The sequence below is a fragment of the Perca fluviatilis genome, chromosome 18, assembly GCF_010015445.1.
Source record: "Perca fluviatilis chromosome 18, GENO_Pfluv_1.0, whole genome shotgun sequence".
Classification (NCBI taxonomy): Eukaryota; Metazoa; Chordata; class Actinopteri; order Perciformes; family Percidae; genus Perca; species Perca fluviatilis.
Window position 1 is genome coordinate 30,249,326 of NC_053129.1, and position 21,848 is coordinate 30,271,173.

The window sequence follows — 21,848 nt, forward strand, 5'->3', positions numbered from 1 at the left end:
GAGAATAGGTGTGTGTGTGTGTGTGTGTGTGTGTGTGTGTGTGTGTGTGTGTGTCTTTTATTTTTAGGTTGTGAATTTGGAACATTTGCTGTCACTAGGACACACAGGATCATCTGAAGCTTCTTTACTACCGCAAACCGCTTTATTTGACAATTCAAGATGAACATATCTTCTTTTTAAAACATATTTATGACAGAGATAATCCCTAACATTATGTTTTACTGTCCCTGAGTGCAGATTGATAACAATTAGTAACAATATAATAAATCAAAACAAGATTTTTCATTTGCAGTTCTGCAAATCCGTTGCGTTCTAAACCAAGTGTAGACCGCGTCATAGAGAGGGACGAGATGCCATGACTTGTACAATTAGCGATAACGGCGCACACTTTATGGTGTTGCACTCAGTTGGGCATAAAAAAGTTCACACCACCATCAAAACGCCGGAGACGTGATGCTTTTAAATGATTCGACAAACTGTGGAACTAATTGGATCAGCTCTCAGCTTTTGACATTTTATATTTTATCTTGATGTTTAAATATTTCCAAGCTGCCATTTCCTGTTCTACTTCAGAGTTGAGGAGCAGCAGGTTCACCGAAAGTGTCCACTTTTTAGAGTCGTGCTTCACCTGGTGCCTTCACAGGCAGGCTGAATTACTGTACTTTGGTAAAGTTGATGGTTAAAAGAGTTTATAGTGCTGCCAGAGATCTCTTGCCATTTACAGTTTTTTCCATGAGTCAGCGAATCACACGAAGGCAGCTGACAACAAACACGGCTAACAAAATGGTGATGAAATGACAGTGAGTGTGCAGCCACTTTTCTGTTTTGTGGAGTTTATAAATGTTTAGTTTAGTTTTGTATTTATCTCGAACAATCAACATACTTTAAAAGAGAAAAACTAAGAAAAAAAATCTAAGAAATCACAAAGATTAAATCAATCTGAGTTCTGATGAGTTAGAGAAGGAGCAGACAGAAGCATAATGCTTATAAAGGCCTGCCCCTACTTTACAATATCATATTATTACAGGAAAAAAACAATAGCTATGCATATACAGCATGCAACAATTGTAAGTCATACAATAACTGTACACTGTGTGTACATTCCCAATAATATATTCAGGTCACCTTTCTGTAATGGTCAAGTCATGTTTCCTTGAATCTATTTTTGAACTGTATAATAATAAGTCTGTTTGATTCATGTTCAGAAGCTGTTTAGAGTTATAGTTGTTTAAAAAGTGCCTGCCCTATATGTGTTTTATACAATGTTTTCTGGAAGTTTTGGTGCCTTGCTTTAAGACATCGTTAACCATTGTGTGGTTTTCGTTTTTTGGCCCATTAACTACAAATTGTCTGTAATTTGCATTACCGCTGAGCCACAGCAAACTATCCATTTTTTAGATTGATTACCCACCTTACAGCCAGCCACTGGTTTTCAGGTTATTTCAGTATGCTACAAAGTCAAACTTACAGGGACTTGAAAATGATCGAAGATATGTAATCCATCACAGCGAACAATTTCCACCTTGTAGACTTCCATGTGGTTCCTGCAGCTTACTCTCATCAAAGTTTTGTTTGCCGGAGGTTCCCACAAGCACATGAATGCACTAAAACAAATGTTTAAGAAAAGTCTTTAAGTTCCCATATTATGCTCTTTTTCAGGTTCATCATTTTATTTAAAGGTTATATCAGAATAGGTTTACATGGTTTAATTTAAAAAAAAAACACCATATTTTTGTTGTACTGCACATTGCTGCAGCTCCTCTTTTCACCCTGTGTGTTGTTCTCTGTTTTAGCTACAGAGTGAGGCATCACACTTCTGTTCCATCTTTGTTGGGAGTCACACATGCTCAGTAGCTAGGTAAGGACTACTAGCCAGTCAGAAGCAGAGTATGAGGCTAGGCGAGCATTATAACATGTGTTACAAAGTGACACACCCATCACAGAAGTAAAGGCTGGACTACAATAGAGCTGTTTGGAGCAGTTTGTGAACAGTGTTTTCTGTTGGAGATGGTAAGTCCCTCTGGGGTGGACTTTGGGCTTTTTCACTTTGTAAACATATAACGTGCACAAAAAGATATATAACACAATAAAGGAAAGGGGAAAAGCCAAAAAGAATATATGAGCAGGTTAAGTAAAGGACTGACATGTGCTTGAGCAAGGTACTATATGTAGTTAGATAGATAGATAGATAGATAGATAGATAGATAGATAGATAGATAGATAGATAGATAGATAGATAGATAGATAGATAGATAGATAGATAGATAGATAGATAGATAATAGACTTTATTAATCCCAAATTGGGAAATTATTCTGGTACAGCAGCAAGTTACAAGGACATACACACATACTCACTCACACACATACAGAAAAAAAAGAAATATACTAGAAATAATAATAAGATTAAAATAAAATAAGATAGCAAAGATAAAAATGCCAGAACTCCTGAAAAAAATATACTTATCGGGATGACAAGAATGAACATGTATGTACAAGTGTAGAATGAAATGTACAACCTACATACATAGTGTATTAAACTAAATAAAATATGTATAATGTTAAATATGAAGTAACCAGTGCGCAAGTAGCATAATAGTGCAATATTGTAATGTGTGAGGTAATGAGATAGTTATCTCACACACAGCTGTGAATTGTTGTACAGTTTAATGGAATAATGTTACTGTTCTCATAAATGCCACTGTTATGCCCTTATGCAAGACATTGAACCTGCCAACAACCAACAGCAGAAAATGTTAGTAGCTCCCAAATGAATGTGTAAAACTCTTTTATGGGTGAATACTTTTGAAAAATATAAATCTGCTTATTCGTCAATCGTCACTGGATCATAGCCAAACAAGTTTACAAAGACATTCAGCTTTCTAAAAACTTTTTTATCAGAGGCTTTGAAAGATATCAAGTCAAAGACAGCAAGAATTTGCAAACTTATTTCAAGCCTCAGTTTTCAACTTGAATAGACAGATGATAGCTAGATAACTTTTCCTTTTACTATCTGCAGTCATGCTTTTCTCCAGGGACACTGAAAGCTTATTGCCTACAATTACAGTACATTATAAAAGGGGTATCATTTTTGAAGTTGTGTGCGCTTTGGGGCACGGCGATAAGCGCGCCGCAACTAATAAGTTTGATTTCTGAGACAATGACGGGCACTTTGAAAGCTAGATCAAAGAGTTGCTTTCTGACGGGGAGCCGGGCCGTGTCGATATTTAATCAAGCTCTGATCCGAAAATTGATCTCATCTTCTCCGTCTCCGCTGGGCGAAAGACGAGCAGGCGAAGAGGGAGAGAAAAGAGATGTGGAGCTTCTGACGACATATTTGGTTTTAATGGGTTGAGTTTGTTTTGGCTCTGCGAGTGCGTGCATGTGTACGTGTGTGCACTTAAAACAGCCTCTTGAGTTGCAAAGAGTCTATTATTATTAAGGAGCCACAAACGCATCACGGGGGAAAAAAAGAGAGAAAGAGAGATCTCTATATCAGCACCAGCTCAGCACTTTTTGATTCATTGGTCCTAAAAAACGCACAGTAAAGAGTCCGGATCACTTGCTCTTCAACTGATCACTCAGGATTTATGAGGAGGAGGTCATTAGGTAGATGTATAGCCTTTGCTTTCTGCTGCAAGTTTCACTGTTTTATATTGGATGTAGTGCTACTCTTTTGTGCCCCGCTCTTCTTCATTTCTATCTCGATCTTTATCCCTTTCTTGCACACCATTTTCTTTTTTTTCATTTTATCTATAGTGATTAGTCAAAGATTTTTGCCAGTGGACTCAAGTCCCAAAAACATACAACTCAAATACATACATTTGGCATCCACCTGCAGCTGACAAAATCTGACAGTGTTTACAGGATGCTGATATGTAGGAGGGGTGCTTGATTATGCAAAGAAATCAGTATACAATATTGAAATCATGATTATTTTAACACGATCATTGATCATTGATTTTTGGAAAATTGTTAAAAGAAACGGTGAAACAGTTAAACAAATCAACAGTGAAAACCCCTGCGACTGTGAAATTTCCCTTTGCACTTTTTTTCCCCATTCAGAACAAAAGAAAAAATAAGAGTTTACTTGCAAAATGTAATGTACATTGTTGTTAGTGATGGTTAGGAGCCGAAATTGCGATTAAAACGGGATTAATCGCACAGCCCTAATATGTAGCACTACAGATCATCAGTGATGTGATGTTTTTTTTGTTATCTAGAAACCATTCAGTGCTTGTTTGAGGCATTGGATTATCATAGACGAGCTCACGCATACGGCATCCACTAAATAGACATCATCCGCCAGTAATTATTGAATATAGATACAGATCATTGTATGTAAGCTGTGACATGTCTGTATTTAACGAGGACAAACTAACCATTTGACCCCAGACTGGGACTGATAAAAATGTAGATGTACAGCCCTGTAGATCAGCAGTGATGAGACAGTATTTACTGGCTGCAGATATATAGCACAATGCATCACTGATGGTTAGACAGAACAGAACATATTGAGTGGCTGAATCAGGATTTCTTTCCAAGAACACTCTCTGTAGATGTGCTGCGAAAGGCTTTCTGTCAGAGCAAGAAAGATTTAACATGCACTGACAAAAGGAGCACGGTGTCATTTGTAAAAAGCTTAATCTGTGTTTTTTAAGGGATAATGCTTATTGGTACACATTTTTAAAATGTCTTGACTTTCAATAATCCTGAGCACTACTAATAATATATTATAATATAATATATCCTTGATAGGTCTTGATAGAGAAATGAGTTGGACAAAAGATGGCGGGATACAGATAAATGGAAAGAGCGGTGGACGTAGAGGTGGAGAGAAAGGAGTGATGAATTACTCCATCAAGGTAGAGGATGGAAGAAATGGCTGTCAGCTAACCAATCAGGCATAGAGAGAGAGAAAGGGGAAGAGGGAGGGAGGGAGGGAACTGAGCTGAGGTACAAACAGAGAAATATGGAAAGGGAGCAAGCTTTTAGAGAAGATGAAAAAGAAAGAAAATTGTGCCGTGAGCAAACTCTTAATACAGCATGAACAGTGGAAACTAATTTGACTCCTCACCTGTAAGGAATGGAGTTAGGGGAAAAAAACGGTTCTGCTGCTGATTTACAATAGGTGTTAAACAGAATACCACATACACACGAAGGAGAGAGAGTTGCAGTGTGTTTTTACAGTAACCAACGGAGCAGACGATATCTGGCTCACAACAGTTGAAAGCATCACTTCTCAGGTGTAAATAAATCCATAAATCCTGGGCAGCAGAGTGGCAAGACAACCTGAAACCTGTAATAGAGGTTTTGTAGTTGCATCACGCGTTCGGCAAACACATCTGGTGCCTTCATGGAGGACCAGCGCAGAGTTGTCAAAGCCCAAACAAAGGTGAAATGAATGGTTTAACAACTGGAGCTGGAACAAGTTTCCGTAGCAGTTGTTCACCCAGCCTGAGCAAACTGTTAACCTTGGCTTTATTTGCTGCAGTATTTAGCAATCTGGTTTAGCAAGAATGAGAGGAACCAGTCCAAACCTCCAGTCTTTACCAAGCCTTTATCTGTTTTTCATCAACTTTAAATTAGCATTAATTCATTAGTTTATAATATCGTGGACAGTCGCCCTTAATTAACTGTACAGTAAAAGGAGCAGCTTTAGCCTCTATGGCTAATTTCCATCTGTAGTCCCCGGCCAGCAGCTCACAATAGGCATCCTAAAATACTATGGTTAACAAATTAAAATAAATTACATTACATCTATAATGAAAGCAGGCCTAAGCAAAAGGGATTAAGACCTACAAAGAAGTGGCACACAAACAAGCATGCACACACAAGCAAGCACAGATGATGGCAAAGGCATTAAATGTCCATGCAGTAAAGACAATACGAAGGAGACAAGAGAACGGAGAGAAGTCACAGAGGCCACATTGAAAGCACATACAAGACCTAACATGGAGGCCGGCAGCAGAGATGATGGCATCAGTCTTGCAGGTATTTGGTCAAATAGCAAAGTACTGGACAAAATTAAATTTGGACCTGAAAATGAAAAGTTAAGTTAAGGGACACAATTTACAATTTATCCTCAGGGGGGACGTGAATGTCTGTACCAGAATTCATGGAAATCCATCCAACAGATCTTGAGAAATGTTCAACACGGTCTCACGGCAGTTCGTGACATGGTCACGTTATTTTTAATCTATTGATTCGTGTACACGGACACGTTTATGTAATTTTTTTCGTGGTGGTCAGCACGTAATGGGAAGCATCTATACGGACGTTGGGTTTAGGAAAAGAACGGGGGAAAGGACACGTCACACGCCGGGACACGATCCGCGGTCTCTGGGGGACGCGGGACAACAACGAGACGGTTGTGTTTAGGAAAAGAAGAACGGGGACAGGAAACGCCCCACGCGGGACACGATCCCTGGTCTCCGGGGTGAAAGTCCTGTGTTGTTTGACCCATCCATCACCCCAACCAGCCTCCCTACACAGATTTTTGGCATTTCGTACTACTCGCTAACGTAGTCGTGCTGTCATCACGAAAGATGCTTCCCATTGAAATACATTAGTTTAAAAAAACGTGCTGACCGCCACGAAAAAAACAAGAGTATCCGTGTACACGAATCAAGAGATTAAATAACGTGGCAAGTGGAAACTTTGACCCTTTCGGTGGCTCTACAGAAAAAAGTCAAGGGGTCGCCAAAGTCATTAGGCTTCATCCTCTGGACACCATGGATAGGGTTACCAAAGTGGTGGAGCAGCTGACCAACATTAGCCATCTTTTCATTCACGTATTTGTACGTGCACTGTGAAGTATTGCTAAGAAAAGCTGGATGGAAACCGCAAATATGGATACAATTTTCATCAATCACGCAAAAACGTTTAAACGCTCGCTTGCCTTTTTTTTTGCCTACGTGGAAAAAGAGTTGACGCGCTGAATGGGATCTTGAAACGCCTTTTTCGAACAAGTTGTGACGTAGTGAACTATTAACTCACGGGACTGATCAGCTGTTACAGTTGTTGGCATCTTTCTAGATATTCCCATTACCTGTCTTTGTCTCCGGACATATTGAAAGATTGCCAGTGCTTTGACAGAACAAATTGCTCAACTGAACCAAATTCCTAAAGACCTCTAAATTTCTCATAGATGGGTAAGATGGCCAAGGCAGCTTGTTTTTTTTTTCTGGTTAGCAACCTCTACTTCTTCTACTGTGTTTGCTGGTGGATTACAGCCATAGTCTTCAACGCCAACTTCTGACCAAACTACACTGTAGCCGAGTTTATTCGCTCCAAACCAGTCGATGTGTGTGCGACTTTTCAAAAGTCTGCTTTAAATTCCCTCAACAATAGAATACGAATATGACTTCTTGCCATACCAAGAGCCACACTGCTAGTGTGGCTAAAATCAAAACAAAATATTAGATACTCATGACATGAGAAGTGGGGTCCATTTTAGCAACAATATAAGCAGGTGCCACTGAGGTTACCACTTAAGATTAAAGAAAAGAATGCAGTAGTGATAAAAAACACGTTGTGGAATTAATCATCTTCTCATACAAAACTCTCATTCCACAGTATGCCATGTTTCTCTTTCCTCGTCTCTCTTATATACACCTCTGGTACAGCTTACAATCATTCATTCAAAAATTCATTCAAAATTACATTAAAACAAGTGCTCCTGACTTTAATCTCGTCCTACAGTTTGAACTCTTATATAATACTCATTATAAAACGTGCTACTGGAGTTCGGTCCACACCTGCTTCACATTTAGGAATCCTATTGCTATAGTTGGTGAGCTAATTGACTATCCATCCATCTGTCCGTTCTCTAAACTGCTTACCCTGTCTGGGGTTGTGTGGGGCTGGATCCTGTCCCGGCATGCACTTGGCAAGAAGCGGGCTGCATGACGGACAGGTCGCCAGCTTTAGCCAACTGACAAGACACAAAATCAATCCAACATATCAGTCATTCATAACGGATCGGACAATGGCGTTTGGCCGGCATCTGTTGACATAACGCGGTACTGCCTGTCCCATAGTCCAATTGGCCACAACGGGAAACATAGAAGGGTGTGTTTTGAGCCGTTGGATGTGGGTGAGCCCTTGTGGACCATTGTGTGTCTGGATGTTGGATTTTAAAGCGCCCCCCCTTTGAAGGCATGTTTCAACATCACACAAACTTCTTGTATTGTCCTTCGTGTCACGGGGACTTGTTTAGTGTATTTACATTTTGTATTAGCCCGTCCAAACGCGTTCGGGTCTCTGCCAGTTCACGGGAAATTACATCACATAGTACGCAAGGGGCACCAGGGGACCCGAAGCCAATGCAAAAACGTCAAATAAACTGAACGGGTCCCGAAGGACAACACAAGGGTTAAACCGAAAGAAATTCTCCATGCCTGTTTAATTCTGCAGTTGTCCATTTGGTTGGTCCGGAAGGAGGGTGTGACATTACCTCTGTTGTTTTTGTTCTGGTTCTTGAAGAACTATGTATTTTGGCATCACCTTTTATCACTTCTACCCAAATTGCACCGCTCTACTGTTAGTAGTAACACACTGAGCATGGGGTGGCTCCTGTAGGAATTAAACCCCTCACCCTGGCAGTCGTACAGCAGCACCCATTTAGCTTCACCTCTATCGCTGGCAGAGAGTGCCGTTGCAATTCCCACGGGGTGGCCCTCACACATGCAGCTCTAAAAATGCACGCTCTCAAGGCGCTTTGGATGAAAGCGCTCTCCAAATGGCAGCTGTAGGTAATGAAACATTTTCAAAAAAAATCCCCCCTCCCCCCCCTTAAAATTGATATACGAGTGTTGGAAATGAGAGGCGCAGATACAGAGCTGCTATTCTGTGGCAGCCGACTGCGGTATTGTCAGCGGTGATAATATTTTCTGTGAGCTGCAGATAGCTTCTCCCTCAGCACGCCTGAGGGGAGGTTAAGCCTCATAGCTAGTGGCCTGTGAACCAGAGAATGGGAGAGCGTGTGTGTGTGTGTTTGTGTGTTTGTGTGTGTGTGTGTGTGTGTGTGTGTGTGTGTGTGTGTGACGGAGAGAGGGAGGCGGGAAGGTGGTGAAGGGAGGAGAGGAGGTGGATAGAGAAACAAAAAAGAAGGAAAATATTGTCTCCATCTATCCATGTCTGTCTGCCTCACTATAACACAGATACATCGATGACCAGACCAATTAGACAGACAGATAGATAGATGGATAGATGGATAGATGGATGGATAGATGGATAGTGTAGGATTTAATGTGATCTAATGAGATTAATACACTATTGTCTTTCTACTTTATCACCTCCTCTCTACATCTTTACCCCGTCCTCCATCTTGATTCCACCCTTCTTTCTTATTTGCTTTCCCCACACCTCCCTTCTTCCCTCCATCTCATCCATCAATTCAGTTCATCCACCTCTCCCGATCGGCCCTCGACTCCACAGAGAGAGAGAGAGAGAGAGAGAGAGAGAGAGAGAGAGCGTGCGTTACAGTCAGGGTTATTTGTCTCCCTTACTAGGCTGCCATCTCTCTCTCTCTTTCTTTCTCTCTCTATCTCTCCTCCTTTAATATCCCTCACTCTTTCATCTTGCTCCACCTCCCCTCCCTCCCTCCCTCCCTCCCTCCCTCCCTAGGCATCCATCAGTCCTCCTGATGGGGTCCAGTGCCTCAGAGACTCATAGTTTTGCTCCACACCTCCTCCTTCCTCCCACATTATCAGCTTCAACTCCTTCCATCCCTCGCTCCCTTGCTTCACTTTCACTTCTTTTGAATTCCATCTATCGTCCTCCATATACACTTCTTTCCCTCGTTCCGTCCCAATCAACCAACGGTTTGCCTTCTTTCTCTCCACTCATGCTTCCTTTCCTCCTTACCTTCTTTAATTTTCTTCTTTCTGGTAGATTGCCTCCTTGTTTTAGTTTTTTTACCAACCACCACTGACACCCTTTTCCCATTTCTTTGTTTATTCCTCATTTTCTTTCTTGATTCCCTCCCTCCTTTCTTCTTTCTTTCTGTCTTCTCTTTTTCCATCACTACTTCCATCCTTTTCCCTTTAGCCTCTATCTCTCTTCACGTCTTTCTTTTTTCCATTATCTCTTCTTCCATCCTTCTCCATCCTTTCGTTTTATTTTTATATCCTCCAACTATCCATGGCATCCTTTTTTTATTCTTCTCTTCATTCTGCCTTCATTTCCTTATTCTCTCTCCACCTCTCTTACCACCTCCATCTATATTCTTCTTGCGTCCCTGTTTCCTTCGTCCCGCCTTCCTTCTTTTCCCTTTCCCATTTATTCTGTTCTGCTTTACTTCTTTCATTTTTTATTTCTCCTTGCTTTTTCTTTCCTTCAGTCTTTTTTCTTCATATTTTCTTCAGTCATTACTCCTTAATCCCCTTCCTCCTCTCTTTCTTCCTGTTTCCCTTCCACATTCTTTCCCTCTCGTCATCTGTCTCTCTTTCCTTCAACTCTCCTTCCAGTCATTCCTCCATCTCTCTTCATCCTATTTATTGTCTACTCCCTCCTTTATCTATCTTTCTTCTGTTTTCCCTCCCTCCTTCCGTCCATCCTTCCTCGTTCCCTTCCTTCCTCAGCCTTATCCTGAGGGGATGATGAACACGGAGGTTATTGAATAGCAGAAATAATGAAATAAAATAGAGCAGAACACCAGAACAAAACACGTTTTCTTATTTTCTTCCAGTAAAAGTTATGAATTTTTTATGTCTCAATTTTTCTCTTTAATGAAATTGTTTCTTAGAGGCGACACGGCATACATTTTCATAACAGGAATTTGGGCTGACATTTTCAATACGTTGTTTCATATGGCATGCAGTGCGTACATAATGAATTCATGAGCACCTGAGCGTGCATGTGTACGTGTGTGTGTGTGTGTGTGTGTGTGTGTGTGTGTGTGTGCGTGTGCGCGTGTGCGTGTGTGCGTGTAGGTTGGCATTTACTTCAACTTTCTGAATATTGCACATGCCTTTTTTTGTGGCTGCATACTTGTTTTTATGCATATTTGAGACTAATATTTTCTTTTGTCTCTCCAGTGTTGTGAACAGAACTCCAGTTCATCTCATCCATGAGATCATTCTGGTGGACGACTTCAGCGATGACGGTGAGCTGCAGCTTGTCACACGCATGCACGCATACACACACACACACACACACACACACACACACACACACACACACACACACACACACACACACACCGCTCACACATTCCAGGTCAGAGATAACAGAGATGAGACCCACATAACAGGTCAGAGGGAGAATGTGTCCACAGCAGCTGGGTCCACAGTTTCAGGATTACAATGAAGATGAAAAGAGACTTTATTCTGGGTCAAAGAGGAGACCGACGAGCTGCATATGAACAGCATGCAGCTGTGTCCGCACGGTCTCCAGAGAGACACAAAGGAAGGTGAAAGGGACCAAACAAAGGAGAAAAAAGTTACGATTGAACTTTAACAATTTAGACTCTTTAGATATTCTTTGTTTTTCTAATTGTCAACCAAATCACATAAAAAGACCAAAACCAACTACAAAAGGACAAATTGCCCTACTAACATTGTGTGTGTATCAAAGCCTGATGTATCTCCTTCCCTTTCTGCCATAAAAACACATCAGTCAGCCACAATGTTGCACTGGGTGACATGTTCCTTTATCACCATGAACACACACACTGTAGTTTCTGTTGACTCAATCCCACACACACCGTCCTGCTGCCACAGATACTCACTAGAGCACCAAATGTGGATTAATCCGCCCCTGAAAATAGTCCCCAACAAATGCACTATTCCATTCTGTTTGAGTAACGTTTGCTAAAAACTACTATCCAGCTATCTTGGGAAATGAATGTGTCTTTTTTTTTTTACAGATAAAATGATATATGTTTAAACAGTTTTTAATGATTTTTATCTCACTTTTACAAGAGGAGCAATCATAGAAATTGTTTTTTTCTTTACACTCTTGCTAGAAAATGAGTTCCCCTCCATATCTGCTGAGCTGACCTCGATACAATCAAAAAACAGTTTGTCTGCACTTTGCTTTTTTAGGGCCAGGTAGTACAGCAGTGATAAGAACAACACAAACATGCAACAGAAACCAGAAGTACAGTGAAACAGCAGCTTCAGGAGAAATGGAACCAAATACCAGATACGTTTTGATTTGTGCCTGGAACTTTATCCAAGGTAAATGTATCTGTGTTTGGAGTTCCTCAAGTGTTTCTTCGTCCTCCTCGGAGTAACGTTAAATTCTAGTTTAAATGTTTTCAAGGAAACAATAAAGAAGGCAACAGAAATGCCAGCGGTTTAGTTTGAAAACTAGTGGATCTAGGACGTGTACAGTGGCTTTGTGTGAACTTGAACACAAATTCAGTCAGGACCACTTTGTCAATAAATAGATTTTATTCATCTGCAATTTGTATTTTGGCGGTATGGCTCTGTTCTGGGGCCTCCCCGCACTTCCTCGTGCATACGTGGAAAGCATGAGGCAGGAAGAGCCAACCTCCCTGCCCTTCCATGTGCATACATGGAAAGCCTTAAGCAGGGAGAGCAGCAGTGGCAGGATCCCTCTAGGGTACAGAACAGAGCAGCATCAATGACAGCAAACATGACATTGATAGAGTCAGACAACATGAATATACATTTAAAAGGAGGAGTTGGGGGTGGAGGTGGGTTGCAAGCACTAGCAGAGACGCAGCGAGGTCAGCTGGGAAAAGCAGTTTAAATAGAGCCCATTATTTGGAAATCCAATCATATGCTTAGGAGGGAATCAGCTGAGCCATCAGCTGGTGTGCTGGCTTAGCTGACTGTCAGCTATGAGCTGAGATAATAGCCGAGCTTGACTCCGTGAATTTACGCTATGCTCCATTTAGTGTAACATATTAAGAAGGAAAGTCTCAAAGACACGGCTGCCTTGCCAAATCTTTCAAACATTTTTTTTGAGCCTTCAGTCCGTAGTTGGTGAAATATAGCGAAACGGACATGAACTAGAAACTTCCGTCGCAGCACAGAGGGGGGGGGGGAAACATCAACACCAATTATTCCAGTAAGGAAAAGTCAACTTTGCAGAACATGCACTCTGATACCGGGGGCTCAGTAGTAGCTGCTGACGAGTCTTTCCAACATCCTATTATCAAAGACACCTGCTGAGTCGACCTGACAGCCAATCAGGACAGATGGTGCCGCACACACATATACAGAAGTGAAAAATCCAAGTGATGACGGTTAAATAGTGCTGGATTTAGACTGTGAAGAAAATCACCAAGAAGCAGCGGAGAGATGCAATCAGCAGTGGAGACTAATACATGCAAGTAAACAACCAAAGATAGAATATGTGCATATGAGCAACAACAGGATACACAGTGTTAATGATACTGTGTGTGCACTTGAAACATTCAAGTCAATTTTATTTATAGTATCAAATCATAACAAGAGTTATTTCAAGACACTTTACAGATAGAGTAGGTCTAGACCACACGCTATAATTTACAAAGACCCAACAATTCCAGTAATTCCCCCCCCAAGAGCAAGCATTTAGTGCGACAGTGGCGAGGAAAAACTCCCTTTTAGGGAGTAACCTGGGACAGACCCAGGCTCTTGGTAGGAGATGTCTGACGGTGCCGGTTTGGGGGTTATGATGAACAGTGGCAATAATAGTCACGATAAATATAATGCAACTATGACTAGATGTCACCTTACAACGGAGTGTGAAGGCCGAGCCATGAAACCACAGAGGAAAAACTCTTCAAGAACTTCATTTCCTCCCACACAGTGTCATTTAATCCAGTTTATATCCTGCCTTTGGCTGCAATCCTAATTTCTTGCAGTGATTTATTTTGGGATATTTGGTCTAGCATGCTAGCTTTCTTTCCCCACAAACATCCTGCTGCACATTAATAGAATGTTTTCGTCTCGAACTAAAAAGACTGTTGATCTCTAATATCAATATTGTTGCTATGCGGGACGTTAAGTTTTATATTTTTATTTTTTTATACCCCCACAGTCCTAGCAGATGAGTTCAAATCGACATATCGACACCACATATGTTCCAAATCCTTGAAGAGATTTTTTACAATTATTATATATTGATGGGGGGAGGGGCTTAGGAGACAGTTTTGGGCTTTAGCGGAAAGGGGGGAGGGACTGAGAAGTTGTCGAAGTTCAAATTTTTTGGCTAAGTCCTGGATCTTCCACAATCCTACCTACAGCACCTTTAAAGCAGCAGAACTGAGCACACTTTAATATCTGTTTATTTAACGCAGTTAATATCGTTAACGCAATATTGATCAGTGACTACGTTTACAAGCTGTCAATTTTCGGGTTATGATCGGGTTAAGGTCACTATTTTGGGTTTCTGAAACATTCGGAATAACCCATTTACATGCGTGAGCAGAGAGAGTTACTCCTCTATACATGGCATTTGTAATCAATTGGCAATATCCCGACGTAAACGGCGACGCACGGTTAGCGTCTGGACGTAGCCTACGGACAACCTTAAGACGCAATAACTTTTCGGTCACCTTCTTATAAATCTCACTATCTCTGTACTTTCTGCCGTCATCAAAAGACATTATATTCATGGTTTTCACCACATTAATGAAGAAATTGGTTTCCTCCTCGCTCCAAAAGTGTGCTGTGCTGCGTCTCGCCATGTTTACCTCGACTTCTTGTTTACTTCCGGTATACTGCGCGCAGGTTTTCTGCATTGACATATATATAACTATATTATTATAGTATATAATTATTATTATAACTATGTTTTCTGGCGCATACAAGAAGTTCCTCTACTCAAAAGACCAATATTCCTTGCGAATAGACAATTCAACACAATCAATGTTCCTTTTGATGGGGATATGCCGATACGCGTTTACATGACCAAAATTTTGGGTTAGAAAAGGGGTAACCCAGGTAGCATATTGAGGTTTTTAAAAACCGGAATATGAGCATATTCGGGTTTTTGCCGGTGTTTACATGGCTGGGTTATTGCTAATATTCCGGTTTTGAACGGGTTATTGGCTGCATGTAAACGTAGTCCATGTTATGGCACGTCGCCCTCATATCGTGCAGCCCTAGTACATATAAACATTTGCCGCTCATTCTGTCTGCACTCAACAACGCTGAGCTCTGCATCCTCGCAGCTATGTTGCTGCCTCCTCCTGTTGTAGCATTTAGTGGTGTGTGAATTTTGAATGTGCAATCACGTTCAGAAATATCTGTTGTGTGGGTTTGTAAGCTTGAGCAGAGCCACCCCTCCAAACTAAAATACGTATTGTTGCAATGTTAAAACCTTGATGTTCAGTTTCCTGAGTGCACTGAGAAAATTGTAGTTTTTGAATCCTGTCAAAAAGTTTTTCTCTTTTGTGTGAAGAGCTAACCCTCGTAATGGGTGAAAAGATTTCTATCAGGGTCAAAGTGTTTCTCTTTTTTTCACAAAGAGCACCCAGTTTCCCCCGTGAAAGGAGAAGTTCAGTGGAGAGGAAAGCGACCAGGCGTCCCGTCTGGGTCAAAGGTCTCGGATGGAGGTTTTCAGTCATTCTGGACCATTAAACTTTGAAACAGTGGGATTGAAGTTTTTATTTTTCCAAAAACTTTTTTTTTGAATTTCTTCTTTTCATATCACAATAGTAGAGAAAGCAGTAGCAGCAGTAGTAACTGTCCTAAAGGACTTGCAGTTGAACTACTTGCACTTGTGTGAAGTAAGTCATTTAAAAATGAATAGTAAAATATGACTTAGTTGTTTTATTAAAAACATGTTTTCTCCTTTGTGTTAAGGAATATCCTGGAGCTCTGGAAAACATAAGAAACTGATCACATCACCATATAATGATAAGCCCAATGACAACATGATATAACAATGTTTTATGTTTAATTCCCAGGATATAATAATCACAATTACTCAGGGATAGAGAGCTGAAACGATTAGCCAATTAATCGATTAGAAAATGGATCATCAACTCTTTTCATAATAGATTAAAGGTGCAGTAGGTAAGACTTAAAAAAACTAACTTTCTGTCATATTTGCTGAAACTGACCCTATGTTCCAGTAGAACTACATGAAGCAGTAATAATAAAAAAAAAAAAGAATCCGGCTCCTCTGGCACCACCTACAGCCTGTAGTGTGATTTGCAAAAATCCACCGCTCCCTGTTCAGATGCACCAATCAGGGCCAGGGGGGGATGTCTAACTGTGTGTCAATCAGTGCTCATGCACATGCATTCATTCTCCCTTGTGGGGGGAGGGGCTTAGGAGACAGTTTTTGGATTTAGCAGAAAGGGGGGAGGGACTGACAAGTTGTCGATGTTCACATTTTTTCCAGCACTTCACAAGTCCTGGATCTTCACAATCCTACCTAATTCCTACAGCACCTTTAATCGTTGAGGACATCTTTTTTTGAAACAAATAATGCAAAATAATCTCTGGCTTCACCTTCTCAAATATGAGGATTAAATGCTTTTCTTTTGATTTTTGACTGTTGGTTGGACAAACATTCAACCTGATAATGTCCCCGTGCTCTCAGATATTGACGGGTCATTTTCACTGTTCTCTGACATTTACGGACCAAATGATAAACAAATAATAAAGAAAAGAAATGTGGAGGCAACCCTAATCTTGGAAATAAACTGCAATTTGTTTATCACTTGTTACTTTACTTCTCAGTTATTAGTAGTTTTCCAGTGTTCTCATCATTACCTCACTATTTTGGACTTCTAAATCATGATGTGTAATTTTCTGAAATAATGTATTTGCATTGAGTCTAATTTTGTAAGACAGGCAATATTTTCCAAAGCCGTTCCAAAACAAGTGTTTAATATTAATTTCACTTCTGTAAATGACTCACAGCGCAGCTGTTCTGTTCTCCCTTTTTCCTTTTTTTCTTTTCATTATGACACTTTTCTCCAGAGTATGTTTTAACATGTATTACAGCAGACATTTATATTTCAAATAATATATTAATTCAACTCTTAAAATTCAGCAGGGAGCACACAGTCGGCTGAACATCAACTAAGCGAATGTCTGAGTTGTCAAACTGAAAGCTTTGAATTGTAGTCCTGCTGCTGCAGAGCTTTTCAGCAAGCTGCTAATTTCCCCCCAGCATCAAGAAATGATCAAGATATATTACACAGCACACAATATTCTACTCAGTTCTGTTACATTATTGTTCTCTTCATTGGAATAGTTGTGTTGTGTTTTTTTTTTCAGAAAGTGACTGCCAGCTTCTCATCAAACTGCCCAAAGTCAAATGCCTTCGCAACAACAAGAGAGAAGGTATGGCAACAACTGTTTGTGTGTGTGTGTGTGTGTGTGTGTTTGTGAGAATTTACATTAGCATTTTAAACATGTTTGTGTGCGTATATATTTGCATGTTTAATTATCCACACTGCTGTTGTATCTGTGTCTGTGCATGAGACTGTCCTTCCCCGGAAAACGCTCCCAGACGTTGTTTGTATAAGCAGCAGTTACGTCCTATATTTACATTTACACTACAGCCATTTACACTACAGCCACTACAGCCACTAGTGGCTGTAGTAAATATGATGTAGCAAAGCAGGAAGTAAGGTGACGGACTATCAAGGGGGTAAGCGAGCATCCGGAAGGCGTACCTCCTATGGGGATATTCTGAGGCTAACAAGCCATCACCTCCTGCTAGCATTCCATTGACTCCCATTCATTTTGGCGTCACTTTGACAGCGAATAAAATGGTGGAATGAGCTCCCTATTGACATTAGGATGGACGAAAGCCTATGCATCTTCGGCCGAAGGCTAAAAACACATCTCTTCAGACTATACCTCGGATAAACATGAAAAAGAAAAATATATATATATATATATATATATATATATATATATATAATATATATATATATATATATATATTTCTTGAAGCTGCACTTTCATATGGCTCTTTGTAGTTTTGCTTATTTAAAGCTAATGTACTTTCACTTACTTCTTGTTGTCTTGAGTTTGCACCTTCAGGGTTGAAAGCACTTAATTGGATAAAATGGATAAAAGCATCAGCTAATGTAACATGTAATGTAATAATGAATAACTTTACATCTGAAGCGTTTAAAGACTCTTATTTGTCCATTGTTTATTTCTAAAGAACCACGACAATGTATAAAAGGCTCCATTACCTTGTACCTCACATTATGGCCCCATAGCAGCTGTTTTTGGAAAAATAGGCTAATGACTTTTTCATAACCATGCGACTTTCTGTCAGTAGAGAAATTACCGTATAGTACAGGAGAAGCTCGCAGGCAATCAGGGGGGAGGTGGAGGCATACAGTCAAGGGAGAAGCCCATAGAGAGTCCATGAAAGCATCGGAACAAAATATTTCAGCAATGTTTTGTTGGATTGGAAATACTTTGGTATGTGGCAAGTGAATCCATATGAAGTAACATTTATCCACAAACAAACAGATTTCTCTTGGCACAGCTACCAGAAGACTTCCAACTTTCAGACAGGTTGTTCACGTCACATCTACGTCTTCAAGCTCAGTTGGAGGCTGCGCAGTACGCTCAGCCAGCACCGGGAAAGTGCTTTTAATTGACTTCACTGGTCTCCGTCGAAGTCTATGGCGTCGCTGTGTCCATTTCTTTCACTGTCTATGCAGACTATAAGGGCACCTACATTTTCCACAGTAGGTGTCGGGGTGGTGGATGTGTCAAACAAAGACAGGACCTTCACCCGGGAGAGCGAGGTTCACGTCACGTTGTGTGAGGTGAAGTAACGTCTGATTTTAACCCTAACCACAATCTTTTTTTCTAAACTTAACTAAGTAGTTTGGTTAAAGATGTGTTTAAAATCGCAACAGGCGTTCTCTTGTTTGGAAGTGAGGTTGCATTTCCACCTCCGCTAGGGGCGCTAATTTATGAAACACCCCTGTGGGTCGTTTTAGAGAACAAATGACACATACCATGGTATGGTTTGGAGGACTTGTTGCTCTGTATACATTTGTCACCAGTAGACTGTGTGCGTGTGTGTAGAACATATTTCAGCGCATGTGCATGTATACGTAATGAAATGGTCCAGGGTTGGCCTTTTTCATCCATTTGACTGAACATGCCCATATGTAAACACACTCACAGACAGATGGACATAAAGACAGACAGTGAGTGAAGTGAAATTGATTCATTCATCTGTGGCTACATATAGAGCTGCAGAACTGAAATGACCTGCAGTGAATTGAAATGACAGGAGCTGCTACTGAAATAGAGCCCAGAGTGGCAGAGAGAGACGCAGACTGTCATAAAAGAAATGTTCCTGAAGAGAAAATGTCTTTCAAGAGCTGAAACTAAATATATCACACATTCAAAAGCAAGACCACGACCTAAAATGGGACCCTTTACATCGTAAAATGCCAGAAGCAGCAAAAATACGCAAATGACAACCAGTGAGAGTTAATGCCTCAATCACACCAAATGTGGATGTTGTTCCTCAATTTAGTTTTGTGCATCATGGCATTTTTCTATATAATCCATGTGAAGCAGCCTCCATGCTCTTAAATATAGAATACAAATGAATGCAATATGCAAATTAACATGACAGCTTGACAATGTGATGGGGTCAAGAACATTTTGGGAAGTAAATGCTGTAGGGGCCAGGAAAAGGTTCCTGATTCTGGATGTTCTGATGCTCAGGTCTCTATTTAAAATAGGCAGGTAGATGATATTAGTCCATTAACCTTTCACCACCCAATGTTCCAACAGTGGGATTCTACTAGCCTGGCTCCGCCCTCCTACCTTTTTCCGCTCAATTTTCATTTCGCTTCAGTACTCCGTCTGGGTTTGCAGTATATTCTTGGGTTTTCACGAGCCAAAGTTTTTGGCGGTCCAATCAGCGAACAGAGGGAGTGGCTGAGAACGCTGACGTTGAGGACGTGCGCTAGAAAGATGCGAGCGAAGCCATTCGGTCCGTTGTGGTAGCAAGAACAATCTTTGCCGAGTTTTGTTGGTGACCATGACGCTGTGGCCCTCCTCCCCACGGGGTTCGGGAAAAGTTTGATTTTCAAGCATGTGAAAAAAACTAAGTTTGAAAAACCAACAAAGTTTGCGTTAATTTCGCAATAAAAGAATTTACGCCGTCAAAATGGGTTTGCGTTAACACCGTTAATACCGCATTTAACTGACAGCACTATCCCTAAGGTATACTACATGTAAATAGTAGTAAGTCCTAGCAACTAAGACTACTTTGTGGAAGCTGATGGGGAACCAAATAAAGAATGAAATAATAAGAGCACACAATGATAAGGAATGACCACAACGGAGAGAGCATGCAGATCAGATCATAAAGACACTATCAAAAACAAATTCCAAAACAAAACAGATAAAGTCTGTCTTATGACTTTGTGTTACAATTTAAAAAATTTATTTCACCCCTGCCTGAAGCAGCACCTGGTTGTAATCTCCACTTCTAACTGCGTGGCCCTTTTTTTCCCCATTGTGTTTGACATGGATATAAAGACCATGAAACCCCACTGGTACGCTCCTTTAAAAGCTCTCCTTCTGAGACACGTAAGATTTGCTTACAGAACATGCCTCACAGTGTTACAAATGTTCTGACAGCGCTGTAATTACAGGAGCCACTCATACAAGGGAACATTGCACCACTATGCACCATATCAATAATCTTACATCCCATAGAAGCACAGAAGTTTAAACCCGTTTGGGCTAACACATTTGCCTTTCAAAGTTCAAAGATTGTGAACATGGTCTGAAGTAGGACTGGGAACACACCCTCACTTAAACCTTCACTATAACCCCTCCATTTGACCGTCATTTTCTCTGATGGTTCAGATTACCATTCCACTCTGAATTGACCTCGGCACAGTTTTCCTGCAAAGAGACAGGCCAAGGCATTTTCAGACATCTCATTGCTGTTATTTTGGTGCCACCTGAGTTCAAATAGCACGGTTCTCACTGCGACAAACTGAAGCAGAAAACACTCAGAAGCCACTGCACAGAAACACCTCGACATAAGATGAGTCTTGTTTCACTAATATCTCTCTTGTTTCTTCAAGTACTTTTATTTCTTTCTCTCTGAGGGCTAGATTTATCAAGCCGTTTGCGCCTGTTTCCAGGCGCTAATTGGTCGCAAAGACGGACGTAACCAATGCGGGCTATTTACAAACAGGGCGCACTTGGGTAAAATGGCAGATTGTCTGCCACATGAGCGAGAAGAGACAAGTTGCGCTTTCAATATGCGTTCGTGGGAGGGTCGTGGGGAAAGTGGGAGTTCCACCCAAAAAGGTGGGAGGATAAGCGCAAAGTGCACCTAATTATATATTCCGTGGTATTTACAAAGACTGTCAGTAAGAGTGCGCCTCTATTCTGCGGGGGAAATTCTCCGTCTCTTAAAAGCAGGTCTAAACCAGCCGCAATCGAGTTTCCTCGTAGACCTTTATATGCCGCTGGTGAAATGGCAACAGTAATTTGAGCAAGACAAAGACATAGGCGAGGCTGAAAATAGGTTTAACACAAGAATCACACTTTGTCAGTGAACACAACATAAATTAGCGTTACAGATCAAGCAGCCATGCAATATTAGAGTTACTGGAAGAAATCAAAGATGAAATTGAATCTCCCACTCAGTGTTCACATCCCATTCCACCAGTTGTTAAATTTACGGTATAGTGGGCGGAGAAAGACGCTGATTGATAAATACTACGCAAAATGTGGAAGCATAGCATGCGCTATTACCGAACTCGCATTAACAGACGCAGCGCAAACAGCGCTAGTGTTAGTAAATTAGGCCCTGAGTATCTGACACGTCTTTCTCTTTCTCATATTTGATCTTTCTCTCTAGTTCCCTTTTTTTCCCCCTTGTATTTTATAATTGTTCCCTTCCTCTCTAAC

The 21,848-nt window shown here is 40.8% G+C and overlaps 1 protein-coding gene across 3 annotated transcripts in view; it reads left to right on the plus strand.

The window, feature by feature from the left end:
* galnt14 (UDP-N-acetyl-alpha-D-galactosamine:polypeptide N-acetylgalactosaminyltransferase 14 (GalNAc-T14)) overlaps window positions 1-21,848 on the plus strand; it is a 197,882-nt gene that overhangs the window by 123,863 nt on the left and 52,171 nt on the right. For all 3 annotated transcript variants that reach the window (XM_039782122.1, XM_039782123.1, XM_039782121.1), the window contains exons 5-6: window positions 11,040-11,107; window positions 17,196-17,261. In XM_039782122.1, coding sequence (XP_039638056.1) covers window positions 11,040-11,107; window positions 17,196-17,261 — 134 coding nt within the window. The remainder of the gene's footprint in view (window positions 1-11,039; window positions 11,108-17,195; window positions 17,262-21,848) is intronic.